Below are 24,562 nucleotides of genomic sequence, written 5' to 3' on the forward strand. Positions count from 1 at the left end.
AACTCTGATTACACTGTGTCAGGTTGAAGTCCTGGGCTATTGGTCGAGTTTTAGTCAGGGTCTAACTAACGGAAGTCAGTTCACAATCCAAGTCACTAAATATGGACATACACATTACCAATGGTCACAATGAATTAGGTCCTGTACATTCCAATTTATGCTTCTCAAATCTAAAGAATGATACGATGTAATTTAAAGATATCTCAAGTTGATATATCAGAGATACTGAGGCTTACACCAAGCTAAGTATGTCATACTCCTAGAGAGAAGGAGGTCTAAATTTTAATTGAACATTTTGAGCTTGTTAAACTTCTTCGGTCAGAATGCCACCCCCCAAAATAGTAAAGAGACACAATAAACGGCAAAGGTTTGAGCTGAATTCACCTGTCAGCAAAGTGCAGGACAAAAATTTCATGAACAGATGCGGTAATCAAGCTTGGAAAATGAAGACAGAAATACATGTAGTGGGTTCATGTACCGTACTATAACATGCACTTTTATACCAGCCCTTATCAACCCATTAAGCATTCCAGTCATAACTTCCTTTCCTAGAGATGTGCTCTGGCAAAGTAAAGACATCTGCTCTTATACCACATACCTGTCAGACAACTTTTGACAAATAACAGCAAATTCCTAGAACCAATTCCTATCAAAGACAATGTTCCGCATTTTAGTTACTGGTAGCACACTGTAAGTTCCCTGAAGACCCCTAAAAGTGTAAGAACTTCAGTACAGTATGTTAAAATGAAAAACAAATAAAAGGAAATGGAAGCAGAAATAAAAATTTTAATCCTATTCAAGTAGAAAGTGTTTAAAGTACAAGTAAGACCACTTGCCTTTTTGAAGATTAAGATAAAAAAGGTACCTGTATGTGCTTAACATCATGGTGTGCTGCAAGCAATTTTCGTTACAGCTATGTCTTCAAGCCATTGATAATTCTTAACACTAACAAGAATCAGAATGGCTCCAAACATTTTCTGAATCACAGACCAAAGACAGGTGCAGGTTATAAGGCTGGGAAAACTTCATGCCAGGTAAACTAAGTACAAAACTCGCGAGACCTGCGTGGGTGTCTCTCTCTGGGTCAAGTGAACTATGCAGGCAGTAGCTTCTTCAATTTCCAATAACGACGTTTGACGGTAATGTCACGTCATAACATGAACAGCAATGCCAATATTCCCGCATAATCCATCACATAACAGCTTGCATGACAGCATGTCAGGGATCATCATGGATGTGAACACTATGATGCATGAAACTGGCTGGGTAGGGTAAAACTAACATTTTGAAGCAAAGCACAGATCAAAAGGACTCAATCTGATTGGGTCTAGGACTATAGTGGTCACTAAACTCTGAGTCAATGCCCATATATGCAAACAACAGGTACACCATGTACCAATGTAAAAAAAAAAAAGAAATGAAGTATGTTGTAGCAATAGGAAAACACATGAACGAGGCATGAAACTTGGGTATTACCAAAAAAACGAGGAAATTTCAATCTAGGCAAGGCTTTGTACTGTTTTCAAATGTTCAATGGCATGAGAGTAAAGTGAAAAACAAGGAAATCAGCCGATCCAAGAAAAGGTTGCATGCCTGATGAACTTAGGCAATAGTGATTCATGCAAAGAAACTTGAAGGATTGATGAGTCACCACAACAATCAATGTATGGTTTGCCAATCCTTCTTTCCTTGTGGATAGGTGTATGGTTTGCCAATCCCTCTTTCCTTGTGGATAGGTGTATGGTTTGCCAATCCCTCTTTCCTTGTGGATAGGTGTATGGTTTGCCAATCCCTCTTTCCTTGTGGATAGGTGTATGGTTTGCCAATCCCTCTTTCCTTGTGGATAGGTGTATGGTTTGCCAATCCCTCTTTCCTTGTGGATATGCGTACAGTTTGCCCACCCCTCTTTCCTTGTGGATAGGTGTATGGTTTGCCAATCCCTCTTTCCTTGTGGATAGGTGTATGGTTTGCCCACCCCTCTTTCCTTGTGGATAGGCGTACAGTTTGCCCACCCCTCTTTCCTTGTGGATAGGCGTACAGTTTGCCCACCCCTCTTTCCTTGTGGATAGGTATATGACTTGCCCATCCCTCTTGCCTGCTGCCTATCTATTGCTGTCTCAGATTTTGAAAGTAACCTTCATTACTTAGATAATATTCTAGCAATTAAATTATCCATACAGGTTGCTAACAATGAGTGGGAAGACAGCCTGTTATGGAGATGGACAAAAACGAATCCAATGCCTGTGTCGATGACTAACTACATGTACTTGCACCTTCTCAATTTTGAGAATGCGGAGATCTTATTTTGGAAATTACATATTCCCATTGTTTTAGTTGCTCCAAGACGTGGCAGTTTAGGAAAACATACAATGCAAGCAGATGCTGATAAAGTTTGCCGTGCCCTACTCATTAAAATAAATAGAGATGAGCCTAATGCATTCCTTGTCATTAAATTTGCAAAGAGAAATGTCAACCATGCACTTGAATTGCAAATGGATCTGCATGATTCTCAAATGGTTCTTCTTGGACTTTCACTCTCAGAGTAACAGAATGCTCACTTTTCTCAGTCTTTTACATAGAAAAGTGTAAATCAATAAATTTCAAATCTGTGATTCATAAAAAAACCAGCTTCAGGTTCCCAGAACACCAACTTCTTGCATTTAAAGCCAACACCTTTCCTTTTCGTGACACCAAAACAAAGCTTGTTTTGAGTTCCAAATCAGGTGGCTAAATGACTAACATTTGTTGTCAGCTGACGTTCCTTTTAAAAGGTTAACCAGGCTTCGGGGGATTACAGGGTGGAACATTTCTTTTACCAATCAGAATACAGGGTGAAGTTACCATGGCAATCATTTGTGCGGCTACATTTTTGACACAAGTTAATAGTTAAATTCCTGTTTACTCTGAAGAGAGTCCCATTGCGAGACTTAGTTTCCTTGTCAAATGAAATCAAAAAATTCATGATAAGGAAGACAAAATCTTCAGACAAGTTGTGATAAGATCATTGAACGGATGTCCTTTTACACATAAGGAAATGTCTACTCCATTTCTTCAGCTGGCCTGAATTCATCAGAATTAAGACATTTGTCAAGAGCTTAAATCAAGGTCATCAGATTTACAAAGAAATAAATACTGTTTACGACCATTAGAAATAAGGCATTCTTCAGGAAATAAAATTCTTGAGTTTCGTTCTCAGGATAAACCATATAAAACCCTATCACCTGCAACACTGCTGATGTACTGTGCACTGTCAATCTAAGAGGAGGTATTGGTCATCTCAGCCCAAATTAGCATGGATGAACACAACAACGGCTTTCCAAAATGCAACCAAATTAAACGGCTTCAAAAATTCTGTATATCTGCCAAACTTCTCAAATGTTACACAGGTATTGAAAAGTGACTTATAATTTCATTCTCATGTACATGCTGGGAAGCACAAAATGGTAACATACAAATTAGACATTCCTGGATACAATCAAATGACCACTCACTGTTAGAAATGTCTGTTTTACTTCTTATTCTTTACTGTACTATTCCCATACTCTTAGTCTGTGTAAATCCTATTTCATACCGAATATCTGGCTACCCTTTGGGCTTTTTATGCCAGATTATTCACATTTCAGTCAATCAAATTGTACTGTACCTCTCAAAAACATACATTTTTGTAATCAGTGCCATAATTTGTATAATAAAACAATACCAGTACCTATCTTAACTTGTCCGTCAACACCTGTTGGAATACAATCTGTCAGTTATTATCCCTGCCAGTGAACGCTGACATAAGCACAGAAGTGAAATTCAAGCTGACTGTGAGGGCTTCATTTACCTGAGGCTCCTGGAGCGAGGTCTGAAGTTGGGTGAGCGTCGACCGCTCTCCTCCACATCTAACATAACATTGCCCTCGCTGCCACTCAAATGCTGGGTGAGAAGGTTCAAGTCCTCCACCGTAGGCTGGTAAGGAAGCTGGTGGAGGCGCTCCTGACTGGAGCAGGAAGACTGGAGGAAGGAAGGGGGCAGGGAAAATAGCAATAGTTGCAAGGTGACGATAATCCAGAGCGGGAGATACAGGTGCTGGAGCAAAGGCTTTAGAAACAATGTTCAGTTCAAATACAACAAAGCAGATACCCTTACTTGGAAATACTGACAGGAAAGAGACCTTCAAGGACTTGCTGTAAACGGTTTACCCAACTTTCCTTCAACAGTTACCAGGATTTTGATGGCAATACAATAGAAATTGGCTGAGCTGAAAATGGACAAGATTCTCCCAGTTAACCTTACCTGTTTGTTTCAAGAACCACCTCACTATATCAAAATCCAATGATGCCCACTGAGCTAATGACTCATTTTGGACACATGGCAAAAAAATCAGGGACATAAAGTCCCATCTACCGGTAAGTTCTAGTAAGAGTGCTGCCAGTATTGTGTCATTGCTGGGTATCAATGTTATGTAGACATGGTAAGCAAATATTGTAAAAAAATTACAGGAAGAACCTGTTCTGTACTCTAAGTGGCTCCCACATCAGAAGATAAATCTACAAATTACTGACCAAAAACCCAAAGAATCTTACGGAAACATTTGAGCTGGGTGTGTTGGTTCCATAGCCAGAGGACGGCAGAGAAGCCAGAGACCATCGTCTACCATCAGCTTGTCGCACTGAAGCAAAGGGGAAATGGGCAGCAGCACCATGAGGGGGGACACGTGGGCTGTCCAGAGGGCTCACTGAAGGTCAAAGCAAATCAGACACGGTGTCAAACCTTGACTTTCTTTGAGAATGTAATCATAGATCACTCAGACTTTTTGTTTATGAAAGTCTTACTGCGGCATTTACATATGTTGTGTAATCCTCTCATCAAAAAAGCTTCTGTCTCCATAATGATTTAAAATAATGAACCAGGAACAACCTACTACACGTAGTACCAAACCCAAGAGCAGACCTTTTTGTTTACAAACACTGACCAAATGAGTATGGACAGCAAAGGGTTACAGAAATCTCAGTCCTGTATGGCAACAATTTCTGCCTCAAAATTCACATTTGTCATCATCAGTATTAACTTGGAAGGCATTTCCATTTAGCAGTTAATACAAGTACTCACTAATTAAAGTTTTAAAATTTTGTATAAAGTTTTGAAACACTTAATGAATGAATTACACTTTTGGCATTGCATTCAGTCAGCCACCATTTTGGTAACTGCAGTTGGTTTAAACAGTGCTTGTGACATAGCAAAGAAAGGTCTATACGAGGTTTCAAGGAGATACGGCATGCGTCAATTCTGTTGACATGCAACACATGTGAGGACAGGTGACCAGTCTATCTTTAGCATAATAATCAGGTTATCAGTATTCAGACAGGTTCCACTTGGCGATATTCTTTTGCTTAATTCAATTTCATTGCTTAAGTACTCTGTCAGCTTTGTCATCAATTCTTAACCGTGGTAATCCCTTCTGTTCTTACTCAATCGTGTCCATGTACATGTGTACTTTCAATCCACGGATGAGGGCTCCAAATTAATGATGGCATCCAGTTGAGGAAACTCCTTGTAGTCACTCTAAGTCACGGTGACATTACTTGCCCAAACAAATCAAGACATTGATGTTCCTAGTAATCTATACAATGTTTCCCTTCAGTGAGTGAGTTAAGAGTAAACCCCCTCCTCCCCGAAGGCTTAACTTTTCAGCACAGTCACCACCAAGAGAATCGGTCTCCTCCAATCAACCAACCGTGCACCAAACATCCATCTTTAAGTTTGTTACTGTTTCATGCTGACGATACCTTGTGATGCTGGCGAGACGGAACGTTTCTTCTGAGGTGATCTGTCCTTTCTGCTCCTTGATCGACTGCAGTAACTATAACGGTAACACAAGAAGAAGGCAAACTCCATTCAAACCTTTCTGGGAACTTCCAATGAATTTGTGACCAATTCAATTCTTCTGCATTAACTTGCTATTTCAATAATATTTCAGAATTTTTTTTGTCAATGCTCATTTGAAATTTTTCCTTTAAAATTGTTGAGAGTGATTTTTCCTCACATAAAATTTCTTTGAATTCTGAATGTAAGTTATGCATCAAAATCCAGCAGTTTCCATTGAAACTCTGCACCTCCAAACAGTTCATCACAGATAATTGGAGTAATAGTCATGTAATGAAATCCCACAGGCCATTTTCTGGAGTGGCAGTACACGTATGTACAAATGTAGCTGCAATGCAGGCAAACGTGCAGAAGGAACTACCCTAACTGGAGTATGTTGGTTTTCAATGGGATTGCATTGAAACTTGGCATGCATAACAATTAAACCAATTAATCACCTTCCTCTCCGGGACAGGCTCAGATCCTTCTGTGGAGAAACAGAAAATATGTCAGTATTTTGGGTATTAGGTTTCACCCATCTGTGAGGGGTACTGAGACTGATGACTTGCAAATTACACTGTACAACATTGTCATCCACATCAGAATACTCAATATAGCCAGCTCGTACATGTAGGAACCAGGCCACCCTTAAAAAAGTTGTGTAATTTGCATTCTCGGAGTGGACAGTATTTGCAGCGGTGTGTGATAAGTTTACTCAGATCTCATTGGAAAAATGGCAATTTTAGAGAGATTTGATTTTTCTCCCCCCACCCTATCATCTTCCTACATTTACATCCCTGCATAGTACCGGGGTAATTCTTCACAGACTTAACATCTGTGTTCCTAAAATGAGACAAGAGCATGGGGGGAGGGTGACTAGGTCTAATCTATCTATCTGAAACATTCCAAAATGTGGGATTGGCTTTTGACCTTTTGCTACAGAAACTAACTCCTTTTCTTGCATTATTTGCATTTATGACCTGTACAAATAGAAGTTGATTGGAATCAAAATAAATTAATAAAGCATATAGTCACAAGAGATAAACTTGCTAAATAAAGTACATCCTGTGCTCCTACATGTCAAGTACTTGCTTATAAATGAAGGGAAAAATCTTAAGGAAAAAAAGTTGAAGTCTTGCACCAGCTTACCAATGAATTGAAAACAGAAAGCATGAAACGGTCATTTGGATTGTGTGTCATCATACATCACAACAACTGTGTTGGCACAGCACCACTGATGTGGATTACCAGGCCACAGTGACAAGTGTTTGTACTAAAGCAGCAACGTTCAGGTACATTACCTGTACCGATACAAGTGATCTTGGTACAGGCACATGTATGTACATGTACCTGGCAAGACCCATACCTACTGGTACAGGTCTCCGTATTTTTGTATGCAAAGTCTTGCAATGCAGAGATCTCAGAGAACTCAGTCTCACAGGTGCATGGCACTGAGGTGATGATGGAATGCTTAATTCCACAGCAGTCCCCAGCGAATAAAAATAATATTTGTCGTGGCACCCTAGGGGGGCAATTGCCGGAATGACTTGTTTTACAATTGATTTCGGAGGGATGTCAATCCCCTCTACTGCCAGCGCAGGAAGGCTGGGGTTATTTTCTTATCAAACACCTCATCGCTCGGAATCAATGCATCAGTAAGCAGACGGCACTGCCAGTTTATTCAATTGATTTGAAGAGATGGCAATGCATTCTGGGAAATTTAAGCAGCCAGGTCATCTTAGTGAAACAGATGAAGGTATAGTTTTACAGACCTGCCAACATGCCGTGCTCCTTCCTGAGGTCAGGCATTACGACATGATAGATTTCTGAATGAATTTTAAATTTAAAATACCTTTTTTATCTATTGTGTGGTAATGCCTGACCTCAGGAAGGAGTACGGCAAGGTTGGCAGGTCTGGTTTTACAAATCTGTCCGGACATACATATGCTTGTTTCATATAAAAAAGGAAACAAAACAATTTTTGTTAAAGTTTGGTATGCTGTTTGGAAAACTTTTTTTACTTTTCAATTAAATGTTTTGACAGCATTTACCCCCTCATCCCTCATACACAAGAAAAATATCTGCCAGAGTTCAGTTTAAAAATGTTTTGGACTTGTTTAACAAAAAATACATGTACCAGGAACTGATTTTAGTGAATTACTATGGAGGAAAAAAACTAGGTTGGTTGTGAAGTGAAAATCATCCAGCAATCAAGCCACATTTTATTCATGTCTTGTGGCACTTTGGCTGACAATTTGTTTAACAGTATTCTGTAGAGGGTTTGCAGGGATGCCACGTTGAAGGCCAGTGCTTTTGTCCCATAGGATATGCACAAAGCAGGTTTCCCTGTGGAATAAATGAACTGCCCTGCAAGATGGCTACCACGCAAAGCCTCTATACACTACAGTAGAACTGGATGTTGAAAAGATACACTATGAAGGAACATGTAACAGGCCTACTTCAGCAAAAAATCAACACAAACCTGACACTGCTTTTCTTTTGTGACAACAAAACTTTCCAAGTCGGGGTACAGATTAGATGTCCCTCATCTGAACTGGATAACCAGCAAACACCATCAAGCCTCTACTCTAATTTGATCTTACAGCGAGTAAACTGAGACGTGGTCAAAACAGGCAAAGTCGAAAAGGCAATTTGTCACCCGACCGCAAGACATATAAAGGTGGTCTATCAACATGTCCAGGCACACAAAAAGTGATGCACTGGGATTTGAAAAGCCTTTAATATGACTCCATTTTCTCGTCTCCGAATCTGGGGCAGTAAGGAGGATCTTGATCCAGCATTCCTTGCCAGTCAGGATGAAACTGGACCCCTGTGGATTGAACGCAAGAGCCCCCGCATTCAGCTCCAGTGTGACGTCTAACAAGTTCACCAGCACTTTTTCACACCCTTGTCTCCCCTTTGGGGACTGTCTGACGGCTTGCCGATGAAGACACGGCGACATCACTGATTGAGTCTTGGCAATTTGCTATGACCTAATTAAGTTTCAACCGTCTGTTTGCATTTGTTTTTTCCGGATTAATCAACAGCCGCCAATTACTGTAAGCAATACCAGGTCCTGCACCAGGACAGTGCAACAGTTGAATGGTTGGACATTTAGAACTTAACCAATTTCAAGTGTCTTTTTACAACATCTACAATGTAAGCTGAACAAAGGGGAGGGGGGGAAGAAACCTGTCCAAATTGTGCTTAGACAAAGTTTGAGTTGACCCAAGTTCTCAGAATAGCATCTATTCTCCACCTTTTTTGGTGCATATTGCAGTTCAGTCAACAAATTGAATAGGGAGTGACTATCAATACAGTACACCACCAAAATGTTGCCACAGAAAGGCTTCTTTTCAAGGTTACTGTCAACAAAAAAGCTGACATTGCCTCTGATTTACTTCCGAAACATCCTGGTCACACAGCTTGACTTAACCACTGCCCTTGGAAACCAGATGCATTCCCCTGGCCCAGCTCACTGCTAAGGGTCTGCAGGTCCAGTGCTACATGTATATCACAGAGGTCAAGTGGTTGAAGGAGACAGGATACAAGGCTATAGGTATTCCTCCTGAACACAGTGTGCAAATTATGTGTGACTAGCACTACACAACACCTTCCATTTTAATTGGTTAATGCTGACAAGTCAGTCCTCATAGTGTTTCCGCGGCGGTCATGACATTGCACAACTGGTCCCACTAAAAGTACATGTAAAATGGTAAAAGGAAGCTTTTCTCTGCATTTCATTATGCATATTGTACTCCTGAATATCCTCATCGACTGACACCTACCGGTACTGTGAGAGCGTCTGTATATCACTGGTACAGTCCTACATTTGTTTGTCTTGGCAAACCAAGAATTCGGGACCGATTGTTTATTTTCTTTGTAAGAGTGTGCATATATGTTTCTGAAGTTTTCAAAGCAACCCTTACAGTGCATGTACATGTACTGTACTTCTGCATGAATTCACAGGAACACACATTGCCAAATGTACACCACTGCTGCACTCTGTGACATGGATGTTTGCTGTGACTTCAAGCAGCTGTCAAGGTTCCTGAAGAAATACACAAGCGAGGGTCACGCAAAACCAGGCCAAAATTGGCGGAACAGAAAAAAACAGATGCTGACATCAAATGACTGCATAATTATGATGGCCTTTCAAATGTCAGAGTATCACTGCAAACTGCTCTTACTTAATTGCAGCTCAGCCATATTTATTCTTCTTTCTTTCATATATGGTACACGTACTAGAAAAATAATATAAAAAGGGATTTATTCTATAAAGACTTCATCATTACTGAGAATGAGTAGAGAAGGTTGTTGGTATGTACACTGTACATGTACATAATACTGTAGAATATTCACCACCACAAACTAAAAATACAGTTCACCCATGTATGCATGTATATGAATGAGGGTAATTCCAGAAATTAGGGACCCGTCCATTCTCTTTCCTGTCCCTATCACATCTGACAAAAGATTTTATAAGTTAAGAACACTTTTTCTAATTTCCAAGAGTGATGAATTAATGCAAAATACCTACCAAACAAATAGTAATAGTTTGAAATCAATTTTGGTGATATTTCCATGTCAAATACTGCAACTATTAAAGGTTAGATGTGCTAGTAACAGGGACATGAAAACGTCACACTTTTGGACGTTACCCATGGAATTACCCATGTACTATGTATACATGTTTGCCAGTTATCACCACAACTATTCATTCAATACCCAACTACATGTACTGGTTGAGCTTGGTACATGTAAGATATGATGTTCTAGGATTTAACAATGTGCCAGAACACAACCACAGGGCACACAAATCATCCTGAGTCAGCCTTCAAGAAACTTGTAATGAGAACTACAAGCGCTGACAAGTGCAGCACAGATCCCCCTTTCAGAGTACAGCATGTGGAAACTTGATTTCCCAGGAGTCCTCGGTCTGTTTAATGTTCAATATATCTCTTACTCTCATCTGCATGTTCACCACCTTCCGCTCTGGGATAACGTTGAGCATATTTCTTGCAACTTCAATCAAGAGGTTGCTCTACCGTTTGTGACTCTTTACATTTCGCATGCACATGTACGATGGCTCTGTGAAATGTGTTGATCGTTTTGACTGGATTGATTCAGCAGCATCCGTTTGTTATCGTCACTGCCCACTCCCTGAAAGCTTTCCATGCCATGCACCTGGGTGCATGCTGTAACAAGAGTTTATCCATTAAATCAAGAAAGAATCAACAAAACCAATTGGAAGTGGTGTGTAGCATGAATAGATATTTTCTAGCAAACCTCCTGCTTAAAACCAGGAGAAATCACTTCTTGGACTTCTGCGGAGAATAATCTATTAAAAAACTTCTAAATTGCACATTAATTTCAGCATAACAAAGGAACCAACTGCATTTTCCCTGGTGTGCATGTGCACGTATGTAAGTTTACATGTACTATTACGTGCATGCTATAACTCCATATGTACACATATGTACATGTACGTATGCCTGCTGGGATGTACCGCACACACGTACATCTTTGCTCAAAATAATTACATTTATGCCAATTTATACAAGGCAACAGAACACCAATCACTTCTAAGGCCTCCTTGCGGCAGTCACTAACCTAACCTAATCAAATAGCCATTTTTCAAATTTCCTGCAAAGCTTTGTTCAATCAAAGGGACAAAAATCAAATGTCTGGGAAATTTGGAATATGCACTGGGAAGAAAATTTATACTTTCATGTCATATGCAGTGAACCACTGCACTGAACTTATGAACACAGCTGGGCATTTTCGTATACTGATATTTTTGCATGATTTGCTAGTCTTAAATGACTAGAGCTCAAACAAGGTATAACAAAAATTATGTAGGAATGATAATGCAGAAGGCAAAATCACTGATTAGCGACAAAGGAACTCACTGACTACACCTACATGTAGATCACTGAAGACAAGGGAAAAACAAGGTATCCGTGTACAAGCACATATATGTATGGCCGCATCCCCTGTCATTGACAAGTTCCTAAATACTGACGGACACTGTGGTTTTGTGGTGAAGTCTGACTCATGTTATTTGGTAGAAGCTCCAAAATAACTGGGTTGAGATCTCCTTGGCAAGTGTTGGAGATGTCTTTGCCCCTGGGTTAAGAACAACTGACAGTAAACCATCTTTTCAAATAGACAATTGTGAAAATGGACAGGACGGTTAAAATCAGTCCATGTGTAGATTGTATAGAAAGATGTTCAAGTCTTACTGTCAGAGCATGCTAAATGCAAGATAAAGATTTCAGAATTAATTGAAGATGCTTTGATTTTGCTGGAACAGGTAGAGGTTAACAAAATCTTCAATCAAATAACATCAAATGGTATTTATAATTCCAAGTATTTACCAAACTTGCAGATAACGAGGGTGCTGATTGACCGAGCAGGTGCCGTACTCTCTGCAGATTGGATGACTCTCCCAGGGTGAGCGCATTCGTGGTGCTAGTATGGTACCCCGTATTGGGTCCCGCTGCTGGAGAGAACTGCTGTGTGAGCAGCCCAGCCCCGCCAAGGCTACCTCGACGCGCAATACGACTCTCATCGATAGACAGAGGGCGTCCTAGTCGGAAGCTCCGAGGGAAGGAGTTGGCAAAGCCCACAGCAGTGGCACTGGCTGGCTTAGGGCTGCTATAGTCACCTGGTCCTCGCTCTTCATCATAATCCGACTAAAAAGGAGAGAAAAATAAAGAGAAATTTTGTTGACAAATTTGTAACCTTTTTTGATTCAAATAAGATCAATTATAAACAATTAACAATTCCAAGAAAAGAACTTTTGAAAATTTGTATTTCCAAAAAAAAGAAGACAATCCTAATATCCATATCTTAAAAATTTTCCGCCGTCAACTACAAAATTGACTCTATTCTAAAATCTCAAAAAGTAGGCACTGAATTTTGAAGTACAGAAACACTGCTGACCAACTTCAACCCTCATCACCATCATTGCCTATGGCAACCAAATTGGCAATCAAATTCTAATAGGATCTCGGGGAAAGGATAATTTATTCCTCTTGGAACCCAGTTGACCTTGTCGAAACAAATCAAAGTTAAGCAAGGAAGAGGGGAGGCACAATATTTGATTCATTTCACAGTGTGATTGGGATCTCCGAACCAAGAGGACAGTACCCCAAAAGCTTCTCTGAGAAACATGAATTACAATGCAAATAACAAAAAGACACCCTTGACAACCAAATTATTTAAAAACAAAATTCAAGGGATTTTTGTTTCATCAGTCAGTTGCAGAGTAAATCAGTGGATGCTATTAAATATGTAAATCATTTTACAAGCAAACCTAGTAAGTCAATGGAAATTTCTAACCATGTTTGTTCCAAATTCAGTTACCATGAGACCGCAGCTGTTGTCTGCAGTGTGATCTCAAATCATCAAAGCTACTCGTCTATTTTGTTTTCTTTTAAACTGAAAAAACTACATTAAGCTGAAAGACTGAAGCACCAAAGCTTCAATATTAGGAGGCAGAGTACTTCAATTGTGTACAGGTGCAAGCATATGCTGAAAATACCCTTCTCATCTTAATAGAATTTAATCAAATGCATACATCAACAACAGTGTTCTGTCTGTCTGTCTGTCACGCTGTGTTTCACTCCCACAGACCGCTGCATTGACTTTTCCACCTCTACCTAATCTATGTTCTTTTGCTGCTCAAATACAATTTTACCACTTTGTGCATGTGCTTGAGCATGAGATTGTCTGTCTAGCCTGTTTCACTCTGTCTATTCCATCTTCCTTCTCTTCCCCATATAGTCACCATTTCCCTTGATGTCATCTTTCTATCTTTCCTGCTCCCCTCCTAGCAAGCTGGTACCCACAGAATCCAATCCATTGTTCTCATTGTCCATCTTAAATCATACCATTTGTCCAGATGTCCCACAGGGTTGACACTTTGCAGATAACTAGAAAGGAAGTTTTATAGATGACAATTGACTTCATGTGATGATGACTTCATCAGTTGAGAAGTCAAGTGACATTAAAGGTGCACTCTACAAAGCACTTTACATGTATTTCCTGAAATGCGTGTCTGATTGTGAAATCTTAGACACAAATGGTCATGATGACATAAAGACACCATCAGGTTTGTGCAGTGAATTAGTTGTTCAATTTTATAAAAGAACGCAAAAAAAGCCCTCTGTTCTATTGGCCAACAGACAGAGAAGCTCTAGTTTTATTTCTCAATCTGTCAGTACCTACAGATATGTACATTTGTACATCTTGACCTTTTCTACCAGCACATCTCCCAAACACAGACGTTGCTGTTTATGGCAAGTAAATGTCTACATCTTCTTTAAAAAACTTCACAAACTCAAAAAAAGTCATCTTGGTCTTTTAACTTCTAATGAAACCTCATCCTGCGCTCTTGGAAGCAGTGCAAAGGAAGTACCCGTAGTCTTAGAAGACAGTTGCAGGAAACGCTACTGTCTGTGGTGTTTGGCACGTGAACAATGAATTGTAACGTAGCTAGTGATGCATTCTGTTGGCCTGACGGCCTGAATTGACTGTCACAACAGCCTCTGAAAGACCCTGTGTCATTCAAACCTATCTAGAGGTTGTTCTGCCAGATAATACCATTATGACTCGACGCCTATCAGGTTTTACCGAGAGATGTGTTGTCTGAAAAGTCGCTCCCTGCTCACGTTGGAATGACGTCAATGGATTTTTAAGGCAGACTGGAGAATAGGATTTTGCAGTGTGTACGGAGTTTTTCTTTTAGAAAGCCACTCTACAAGAACAAAGAGTCTATCTTCAATGTACAGATATATTTATCTCTTTGTACCGGTAACTTGCATCCCGTTTTCAAGATTTGAAATGTTTTGAATTTACAGGAAATTTTTAAAATCAATTGATGCAATTTCTTCAAATTTCTGTGATGTTTTCACAGATTTTAAGTACCGTAGTAGCCTACTGTGTGTGGAGCGTTGAATTACATTTAACCCAAAGTACTCTGATTTGTATCATCTTGTTTTGAGCACTACATTCACACGTACTGGAAGTACACTGCATTCTCTACATTTCCACAGCTACGGTACATGAACATGTAAATTTATGAATACTGTGTATGTTTCTAGAAGTGTACCGGTACTCTGTAAAAGGAGTGTCAAATGCCAAGATATTCCAACAGGTCTCTTGATACCAGCTAAGGTTTTTACTGGATAATTCAAGAAATTAAGGGTCCAAAAGCGTGACATTTTTGTGTCCCTGTTACATCTGACCTTTGTTATTTTACATGGAAAAATCACTGGAATTGATTTCAAACTATTACCATTTGTTTGGCAGGTAATTTACATTAATTCATCACTCTTGGAAATCAGAAATGTGTTCTGAACTTACAGAATCATATGTCAGATGTGATAAAGACACCCAAAAAAATGGAACCCTAACTTCTGGAATTACCCAACTCCATTTGCTTCAGTTCTTCCGTGATTAAAGTTTTACAGATTATCCTTTCCTTCTGAGGATCTCACCATTTAAAAATTGTTCTTTCTGAAATGTCAGTCTACACTATGTTTGTAAGTTCGTGTCTCACCATTTGTTTTCGGGCCAATTCTTCAAAATTTTGGGCACTCAGCCGGACTTTAATTTTGCCATGCACTCCTAGCATCAAAGATTCTAGCTTGATGTCTGCATGTTGGCAATGGATCCACAAATCAATAAATCTTGCCAAAGAGTTTACAAGAAATCCTAAACTACCCCTCTAGACTTGATGTACATCATACATGGACTGCACATGTATCAGCTGATAGAATCCTAGAAGGATGTGAACACGCAGTAGGGGTTAATCAGGGTGGGCCAGGCAGACATGGAAATGCATACGTGTTGATGAAATCTCGCCCCTTTTGCCTATTATAGACCTTCCCCACTGATAATGAGCATTGAGACGGAGACTATGCCCCCAAGATACTGAACCAATCCCATAAAATCAGAATGGATCGCTATCGATGTATACAGCTCCTGGGGGTAACAAAAAAGTTCATTAAATGTCAGTTTTCTGCACTGCAATCACTGTCCTGTTCATGAAATATTACTTTCAGGGTGAATGGGTGAAAGAGTAGATCCACATTTTATTTATTTTTTTTCTCTCAAGATGATACCGCTTTTAGACAGTTCGAGTTCCGGAGTGTGTTGAATAGATTTATAGTCGTGACATTCAATTTAGCCTCAAGATAGCCATACATAATTTAGCTTGGGGGTTGTGATCTTAACACTGTGGTCATTTGAAAGTACCTGGTTGGCAGTAAAAAACATGAAATACAAAACCAATGTCAAATTGACTAAGCCTCAGCTGAAATGATAAACACGGCCTACGTGTTTACCATACTTTGATGGTTCCATTTAAGTTGGTACCATAAAGAGTGAATAATTTGTCTTCTTTCAGAAGAGACCACAGGTGTGTTGGTACATTCTTAACCACATCAAGTGAAATCAGATGTACATGTAATGAGGACAGAATTCTGAAAAGAGCTAGTGTAATAACAAAAAGAGTTCACGAGAGTACTCTAGGAGACCTTGGGAAAATAACGTTCACAGCATTATCAATTTCTAAAGAACATGCAAATGGTTGTGTGCTCTGGCAACAGAGCTACATGTATACAACCAATATTTCTACAGCCCTTTCCACAAAATGTCAACCTTTCAGTGAGACTAGACATCAAGAAACACAATTCCATATCCACTTTCTCCACAGTTTAGGGGAGCTCTGTTCAAGATTTTTGGCTGTCAACTGAGATTTTGCAACTTGCTGACTTGGCAAGAACCTCTTTCACTTCAAGCTCACACTTCCCAGCCTGCTTGCCAGTCCCTTAGCTCATTCCAGCTTACACTTCAACAGGTTACCGGATACTCTTAATTCTAAGGAAGCAATACTCCCAGAATGATAAATTTTCACAGTCAAGGTGCATCTCCGTTAAGAAAATGAAAAGGTTAACGTGTTTGAAAATTTGTGAAAAGATTGACAGAATATGAATGTAAATAAATGGAAAACCTTTTTTAAATGAATACTCTTCTGCTCAATTAGAACTCCCATCAAAACTTCTGGACTACAGATTTTTCTTACACCTGAAAAACTCTTCCAGTTCATAATCTTCGACAACTGTAATTGCTTCATTAAATGCTTCTATTTCTTACAAGACAAATTCCAAAAATTCACAGTTCCATCATAGCCCATCCCTATGCCTCATGCACATAGCAAGAATTCCAAAAGGTCTGCTGAGGAAGTACGGACTGACAGTACCACACAAGCAGGATTCCTGATACTGTCATAGTACATGTGCCACACAAGCAGGATTCCTGATACTGTCATAGTGATAGCCTGTGAGTGATGCGATGTCATCAGCGAAGGTCAATCACAAAGCTGAACACTACCCCAACCAAGTTATGTCACGCAACAGACATTTACAGGAGAACATTACATTCATACATGTAGCTTGTGCTTTGCAACAGCTACATGCACTTCAGGTTTTGTCCTTGCTATGATAAAGAACAGCAACTTTGGACAATAATACCCTTCATTCAAACACAGCCATACCTACACTGCACAACCCCACCGAGGCAGTATTGTAACACAGCATGTATTTCACCAAGTAAATTAACAATGCCAGACTTACGGAACAGTAAGTCATTTCTTTTTCAAATTTTTCACTAAATACTCTTTAAAACAACCAAAAAAGTAACACAAGGGGTTCATCGACTATATCGTTAAATGCAAATATTAAGTGGGCATTTTTTAGGTCTGTTAAAATCTAAGACCATGTCCAAATCCACTGACTGAAGCAGGCAGTAACACAGCATTTACAAGTAAAGTGGCTGCAAGTTTGCAATGTAGTTGGCTTTCAGGGAAACATGTTATTTCTAGCTACAGCTATAACTTTCCAACATAGCCTAATGTGTCGCATTCTCAAGTCTGGTTCCTACTCAACATGAATGCAAACATCAGTACTTACACTACAAATTTGAAAAAGTTGACCAATTTCAGCAAACTTTTTTAGCTGAAAATGCATGTCAAGCTGCCATACGCTCTACGTTCCTAATTTTGGGGAAGAAAAACAAAAACTTGGTGGTAATTTTTAAAACTCTTACCACAATGTTGATGTGACATGGTGCCTTGGCATTTGGCCGACGCTGTCCCAAGGACTTCATATTGAGAATAGACGAAGACTGTAAGAGACCGGTAAAGCCAAGGAAGTTGATCTAACCTGGATGCCACTCCTACATGTGCATGTTGATCAGGATAGGTAAGAGAAGCTGAAGGATATCCGACTAACCCAGTGCTAAGTGTCAAGCTCTCACCGAGAGCTCAGGGGCTATTTGGGCAATCAATTGGATACAGGTACGTGAAAGGATGGCCATTATTTGAAGACAGGAGAATTCCTTAGCAAAGTCAGTCCGACTTATGTGACTTCAGGCATGTCCAGCCATACCCATGCTACATCTAGCGGTATCTCACAATCTGAAGACACACGCATACACCTGCACCAAGCAGGCTGTCACCACTGCCTGGCATGTGTACGCTGTGAAATTTCTGGGTGAGTTCTGCTGCCCAGGTCTGATCCAGCAAGGAGGGAAGTCGCAAGTGTTTTTCTCTACACACACACTGTCATAAACGGACTCATCCATTATTATTATTATTTTTTTTTTTAGGGGATGATGTCAGGTACTTTCCACCATCATGTGCCAGTCCAAGCTTTCTGGCTTTATAGGTTAAAGCTTCAACCAGGTGAACACTCACCCCTACTTTACAATGGTTGGTTCCAATTAAATACGTCTCTGGAAAAGAAAAAAATTCATCAGTCCATGTGTGTTGTGCATGTCCATTGACCAAGGAGGAGTACATGTACATACATGTACGTACATGTACATGAAAGATCATCTACCGACACACTGACAATGTAGCGGCCACAAGTTTCGTGAGACTATTACCACAGCAGTTTTTCCTGTTGTGTGAATAATAGAATTGACTACAAGAACCTGACATACCGGAACATTCAACAATAAAGCTACATGTACATGTACACACACATACATGTACATACATGTACGTATTCTGCCGGAATGCTATGCAGTTTACAGCATACACATCAGGAGACAATGTACATGAAACAAGGACTTTTGTTTCCATGGATGTTGTTTATGTGTGATCATACATCAGCAGACTTTGAACACAGGTGCAATGTACATGTACATACACATAGGTATGTACTCTGTGTGCGAACCCAATAATGTAGACAATTACTTGGATGGAATATCTACCAGAATGTGGGACAGGTTATCTTTCTGTGTCAAAATAGCCCAGAGGATCAGTCATAATAACTTATTTTGTCTGGTCTGTAAGGCAAAATACAAATACAGTAGCAATTTAACCGGTAGCCCGGGGCTGTTTGTTTCTCACAGATCTGGATCTCGATCAGTGGTCCCACGATAGCTCACACCATCCATTAGATACACGTAGGTTTCTGGTGTCAGTTAACCAACGACGGATCACTAATTGAGATTCGGATCCTTGTGTAACAAACAGGCCCTTAATTAACTCAAATAAGACATGCTCAAATAAGATGTGTACGATAGGCATACCGCGGGCAGTGGGGGGGGGCGGAGGGTAGTGGAAGAGGAGAGGGACAAGTCTTTATGAAATGAACCGTCATTTCACTTCAAAAATCCCATTTTTATTCTTTAAATGCTCCTCTGACAAATCTGTTCGTACTTTGAAATATAGAAGGAATTCTAAGTTGACAACAATTACAATCACTTACAAATAAGCAGGAACAGCAGGGGTACATTTGCAACCAATATGACATTTCACATTTTGACTGCTTTGAATTAGCACACAGATAATGGTTCGCACCAATGGATCAACAAACTCTAAAAATATTTTTTTTATATGGTGTGCCTGACTAGATGAAATTCAAAGAAATCTTCCCATCATAAACCCAAATTTTGAGGGGCCATACTGGTACATGTCTTTCCTATTTCGTGTGAACTGAGAATGGACAGACAGTAAACATGGACCAACAAGACAGCTCAATTACAGAGCACCCTCTCTTGTTGATGTCTAGAAGTCAAAATATTGTACATGTTAAGATGGTGCCATAACCGGTATTTCATGATGAAACTGCACTGATTATTCATCGATCAGGTCACACATGGCAGGGGATGGGACATGCAAATCTTGACCTTTATAAGAAAGGTGCACCAGGTCCTGTCTGAAATCAGCTTGTACGCAGATTAACAAGAAAACACAACTGGTATCCTGCAGGCGGTGCAGCTGCCGAGCGGTTGATTAATATACTAGCAACAGCTGACTGCATGCATGATCGCATTTCACCGGTCTCCTTCCCATCGGTGGCATATGTTAACATGTACAGCAGTGTTGAGTGTTTTGATGGAATGAGTTGATAAAACAAGGATACGGTACATGTATTGCCGTCAACAGCAACACTGACAACACTGGTTTTCATGGAAACTAGTGATAATTCTGCGTAATTTGTGAATCAAATCCCTCCTTCCCATAAAGAATAAAATTTAAAGAAAGCACTCAGGAATGAAATTTCTAATAATGATCAGGAAGATTCGAAAGATGTGATTTGCATGTACTCTCAAAGAACAAAATCAAATTCTCAGTAAATTTTGATGTGCGCTGATTTCTGTAAGCTTCCCCGTTGGGAATCTGCCAGTATTCTCTTGTGAATGCACTTACTACGAGTATCTAATAGCACTCGTGATGATAATCATGCACAAGTAAACAAAGTCATTTCTTCGTTTTTTTAAGTTGACTGAAGAAGTCTGAATTTACATGTACATACACTCCCCATGACACTTGTCAATGTTTCTTAGGCTTACATGTACACGTAGGTCATAGCAACTGACAAGAATTTTTAATTAAGTCCTGATGTTCACGAAAGATCTCCAGGCCAGGGGAATTTCATAAGACTGTCTCATTGATATCAGTCGCAATTAGCCGCTGTAATTGATACATCCCTAGGACACGCAGGATTGACTGCTGTAGGGATTGGCTGAAGCAACTGTTCATTGGTAATATCACACTTCCCGCCATTCGTCGCCTGGCAATGAGCCAGTAAGTGGGCTGTGTGCCCAAGTGCAGTCCTTGGAAGGGTGTGTGTCATCAATGTATGGCACACACATGGGGGTTGAGGGGACCGTGAACTTGTTAGGGGTCTTTTTGTTACATTAGCATCGGATTACTTGGTGTAACAAAGGCCCTGGTCTTGTACCTCTGGCTTAAAAATTTCAATGCGCAACAAGTTGTAGGGTTTTCCTTATCCAAAGCACCAAATTAAATCAGTCACCCTTTAATAGCGAGTGGATTAAACAGATTATGGGTTTAGACAATCGGACTATTCAGTTAGTTACATATACACCACACTTTAAAAGATCAAGCTTGGAAAACTTTTTTAACCTTTTGCACTAGACCTAAAAAAAAAATTTAACTCAGAAATCGCTCCACTATCACAAAACCTGCAATTCTTCCTCAGTTCAACAACTTCAGTTTCTGAAACATTCACTACATGATTAGACTTAATTAAAGACAGACTAAACATAAGCAGAGTTTCATAAACTGTATTTTAAAGTTGTGTGTCATCCACATTCAACCCAGACTGAAAATCAGGAATTTACAACCTTGTTCCCAAGATCCCACAAGGACTGAACTCAACCCAGCAACAGAACCTCTGACAGGTCAACGCCAGATTGAACAGCATAGCACCTGCTGCTGTGGTTCAGATCAGACCCTGATGTGCAGTGGGTCAAAGATTCCAACACACACTGGCCATTTACAGGGTTGACTTCTTGGCAGGAGAGAGTTAAGACGACTCCTTAACCACTCTCTCCTCAGTCGGCAAGGCTACCCAGAGATCGGTTCTTACATGAATCCAATAAACCATAACCTGACCTACTTCTCCTCCCTACAGGTAGATGCCAAACACACATGATTAATATCTCACTTGTAAGGAATAACTAGTTATCAATCATTACCACATTTTCCCCAGTTACTTAGTCCATTATATGAGAGCGAATGTTGATATGTCTAAATTCCTACCATGGGAGGCACGGCATGAGATGAAAGTTGTAAATTTGAGAATATCCAGAACATGTGTGTGTGGTGATAAAACTATTCAACTGAATTTGAGATCTACATGTACATGTAAAAGCCAACAGGCCTTTAGCAGGTTACATCTGTATGTCCTAGGTTATAATATGTATGTTTGTCAATAAATTAGGGTACAAAAGCAAATCTATACTTCATCCTTTACCTAAATGTTGTTCTTTAATGTGTTAACATGTTAATAAATAGAATAATAAATAGAATAAAATCTGGTACACTGCGTTCTTTAAATTCATGTGAACATAACAATTTGAATTTTCCGTACAAAAAACACTGTTGCATTTTTTGGCCATCCCTACGCCCTCCCCAAGAAAATTGTATCTGAATCCGTCTTGGTGTTATGCAGGTACATGTAGTCCAAAGATTGGAATTTACCAGCAAAAGGAAAGAAACACTCTATTCGCTGGGGCATTTTTTTGATCCTGTCTGCCATAGTTTTTCTGTCATGTCAGTGTTTCAGCGTACATTGTAAGATAACGTGCTAGTTACGATTGAAAGCGCGAACAGTCAGCATTGCAATTTGAAGGTAAACATCTTACCGGTACATGTACATTGCATATTTTTATAAACATGACAAGGCTGAGTTTCCAGAATATTTGTCAGAGGTATTTTATGGCAAACACAAATGGGTTAAGAACACTTCCGACGTCCTCCAAAACCAGACTACCGGCAGTTTTCAAGAGGTGACGTCATTCACTGAGCCATCTGCATATTGCATGTGTTTTTTCCATTGTACGGTTTAGACTGATTGGCTTGGAATGTGTGGCAACAACTTGAGACACATACTGTAATTGAGGAAATGGATCCCTTATAAAAATGACATTAAACAGGATGGCAAACAACTTTGTGGAAATGTAAATAAATTTATTCAGTTTCATGTTCTGCTGAGACACCGGTACATACCATATTACCAGGTCCATGTAACTCAAGAGAGCAAACAATATGAAAATGAGCAGTTTTATCTTAAATACAGATCTTTAAAAAATTCTTCAGCAGTCCTTAATCCCTAAACCAACAGAAAAAATCCCAGAATTGTGACCAATCAAAATTGAGCAATTGCATACATGTACATGTACACAACCCCTGGATCCTGCTACCGCACCTGTGCAATTGAACAATTTATTAACAGATAATGTAAAGGCTTCACTACCAACGTAAAAGATAAAGTACAATAAGCAGAAAAATTGTCCCAAAGCCCTTTTTTCCCACCTACTCACGATTTCTATCAATCAATACTAAAAAGAGTACCAGTAATTGTTTAAAACTTCTCAGGAAATAGTTAGACTCATAATACCGGGTAGAGCCTTTCCGCAGATATGTCCCTGTAGATGTATAGTGCAGTACACCATACATGCCTGTTATTTGCCAGTGTGCACTTGCACTAATGGAGGTATGGAGCTCTCAAATTGAAAAAAAAAAATACCTGTGCGTGTAGCTAAAGATAATTGATTAGTTGTTTACATCCGCCAGACATGATTAGCTTTTAGCCATCAGAAAACGACTCTCTTAATTAAAAACCTGGTAACCAAGCAAAAAGGTCCCAGTCAACCTGCTCAACTTGAACCCTGATCAATTGATGATGCAAGAAGGCTTAAAAATGCACTGGATCGAGTGCAATGAACGTGTGATTCATATCAGGTGCACAGGTACTGTACTACATGCAGATCTGTTAGAAATGTCTAGAAATAGGTTAAGGAGAGAATATTCCCCAAAGTAACTACCTGACTGAACCCACCGGATATGATTTACAGGTCTGCCCAAATGTGGCTGAAACATGTACATGTACACATACGTCAACTGTTGAACCATGTGTACTAGTGGTGGACACACATCTGGCACATGTAGTACATGTACCTGTACATGTATAATTCCAGAAATTAGGGGTCCAAAAGTGTGACATTTTTGTGTCCCTGTTACATCTGACCTTTGTTATTTGACATGGAACTTTCACCGGAATTGCTCTCAAACTATTACTATCTGTTTGGCAAGTAATTTGCATCAATTCATCACCCTTGGAAATTAGAAAATGTATTTTGAATTTATGAAATGGTTCCAGACTGCGTGTGTCCTTGACTTAAACCTCAGGACCCATATAAACCACTACATCCACAGAAAGAAAACACGATAATTTCAGAAATCTGCCATGAGTCCAAGGCTCAGTTTAACAGGCATGGCAAGCTCCAAGGATTGAATTGGCCTGAATCATCGCACGGAATCGGCTCCCCCATTTCATGCGAGGCGGAAGCCTGTGAGGAAATTGGATAAAACATCGCCATTTACATGTATCCCGCAGGATAGTCACTCCGGATGACAAGATGGAAAGTGGGGGGAATGGACAGAAGAAAAGTCGACAAGTGCTTGTATCGATAGCAGGAATGACTTTACAGATTCTGTCACGGAAAAACCAGAAGGAATGGATTAAAAGCGGTAACAGTGACTGATGTTTGGTTGGGTTAATTTGCATGTAGAAGGACAACTCTTCATCGTGCAGGTTAGCTCGTGGAAGTCTTCAAGAGCTCTAATCATGTATTAAGTTCCCGCTTCGAGACATTCAGACAC

At 39.8% G+C, this 24,562-nt stretch overlaps 1 protein-coding gene across 6 annotated transcripts in view; it reads right to left on the reverse strand.

Moving 5' to 3' along the window:
• LOC110977686 (microtubule-associated serine/threonine-protein kinase 3-like) overlaps positions 1 to 24,562 on the reverse strand; it is a 71,843-nt gene that overhangs the window by 15,073 nt on the left and 32,208 nt on the right. For 4 of the 6 annotated variants that reach the window (XM_022232001.2, XM_022232003.2, XM_087143836.1 and 1 more), the window contains 5 exons: positions 12,228 to 12,545; positions 6,306 to 6,334; positions 5,772 to 5,845; positions 4,569 to 4,720; positions 3,827 to 3,996 (listed from right to left, as the gene is read on the reverse strand). In XM_022232001.2, coding sequence (XP_022087693.2) covers positions 3,827 to 3,996; positions 4,569 to 4,720; positions 5,772 to 5,845; positions 6,306 to 6,334; positions 12,228 to 12,545 — 743 coding nt within the window. Of the gene's footprint in view, positions 1 to 3,826; positions 3,997 to 4,568; positions 4,721 to 5,771; positions 5,846 to 6,305; positions 6,335 to 12,227; positions 12,546 to 17,964; positions 18,464 to 24,562 lie in introns of those variants that run through there. The other 2 variants (XM_022232007.2, XM_022232005.2) reach the window with 2 other exon arrangements.

The sequence above is a fragment of the Acanthaster planci genome, linkage group LG12 (genome assembly GCF_054643075.1).
Source record: "Acanthaster planci isolate LZ-2023a linkage group LG12, COTS_SCS, whole genome shotgun sequence".
NCBI classification, from domain to species: Eukaryota; Metazoa; Echinodermata; class Asteroidea; order Valvatida; family Acanthasteridae; genus Acanthaster; species Acanthaster planci.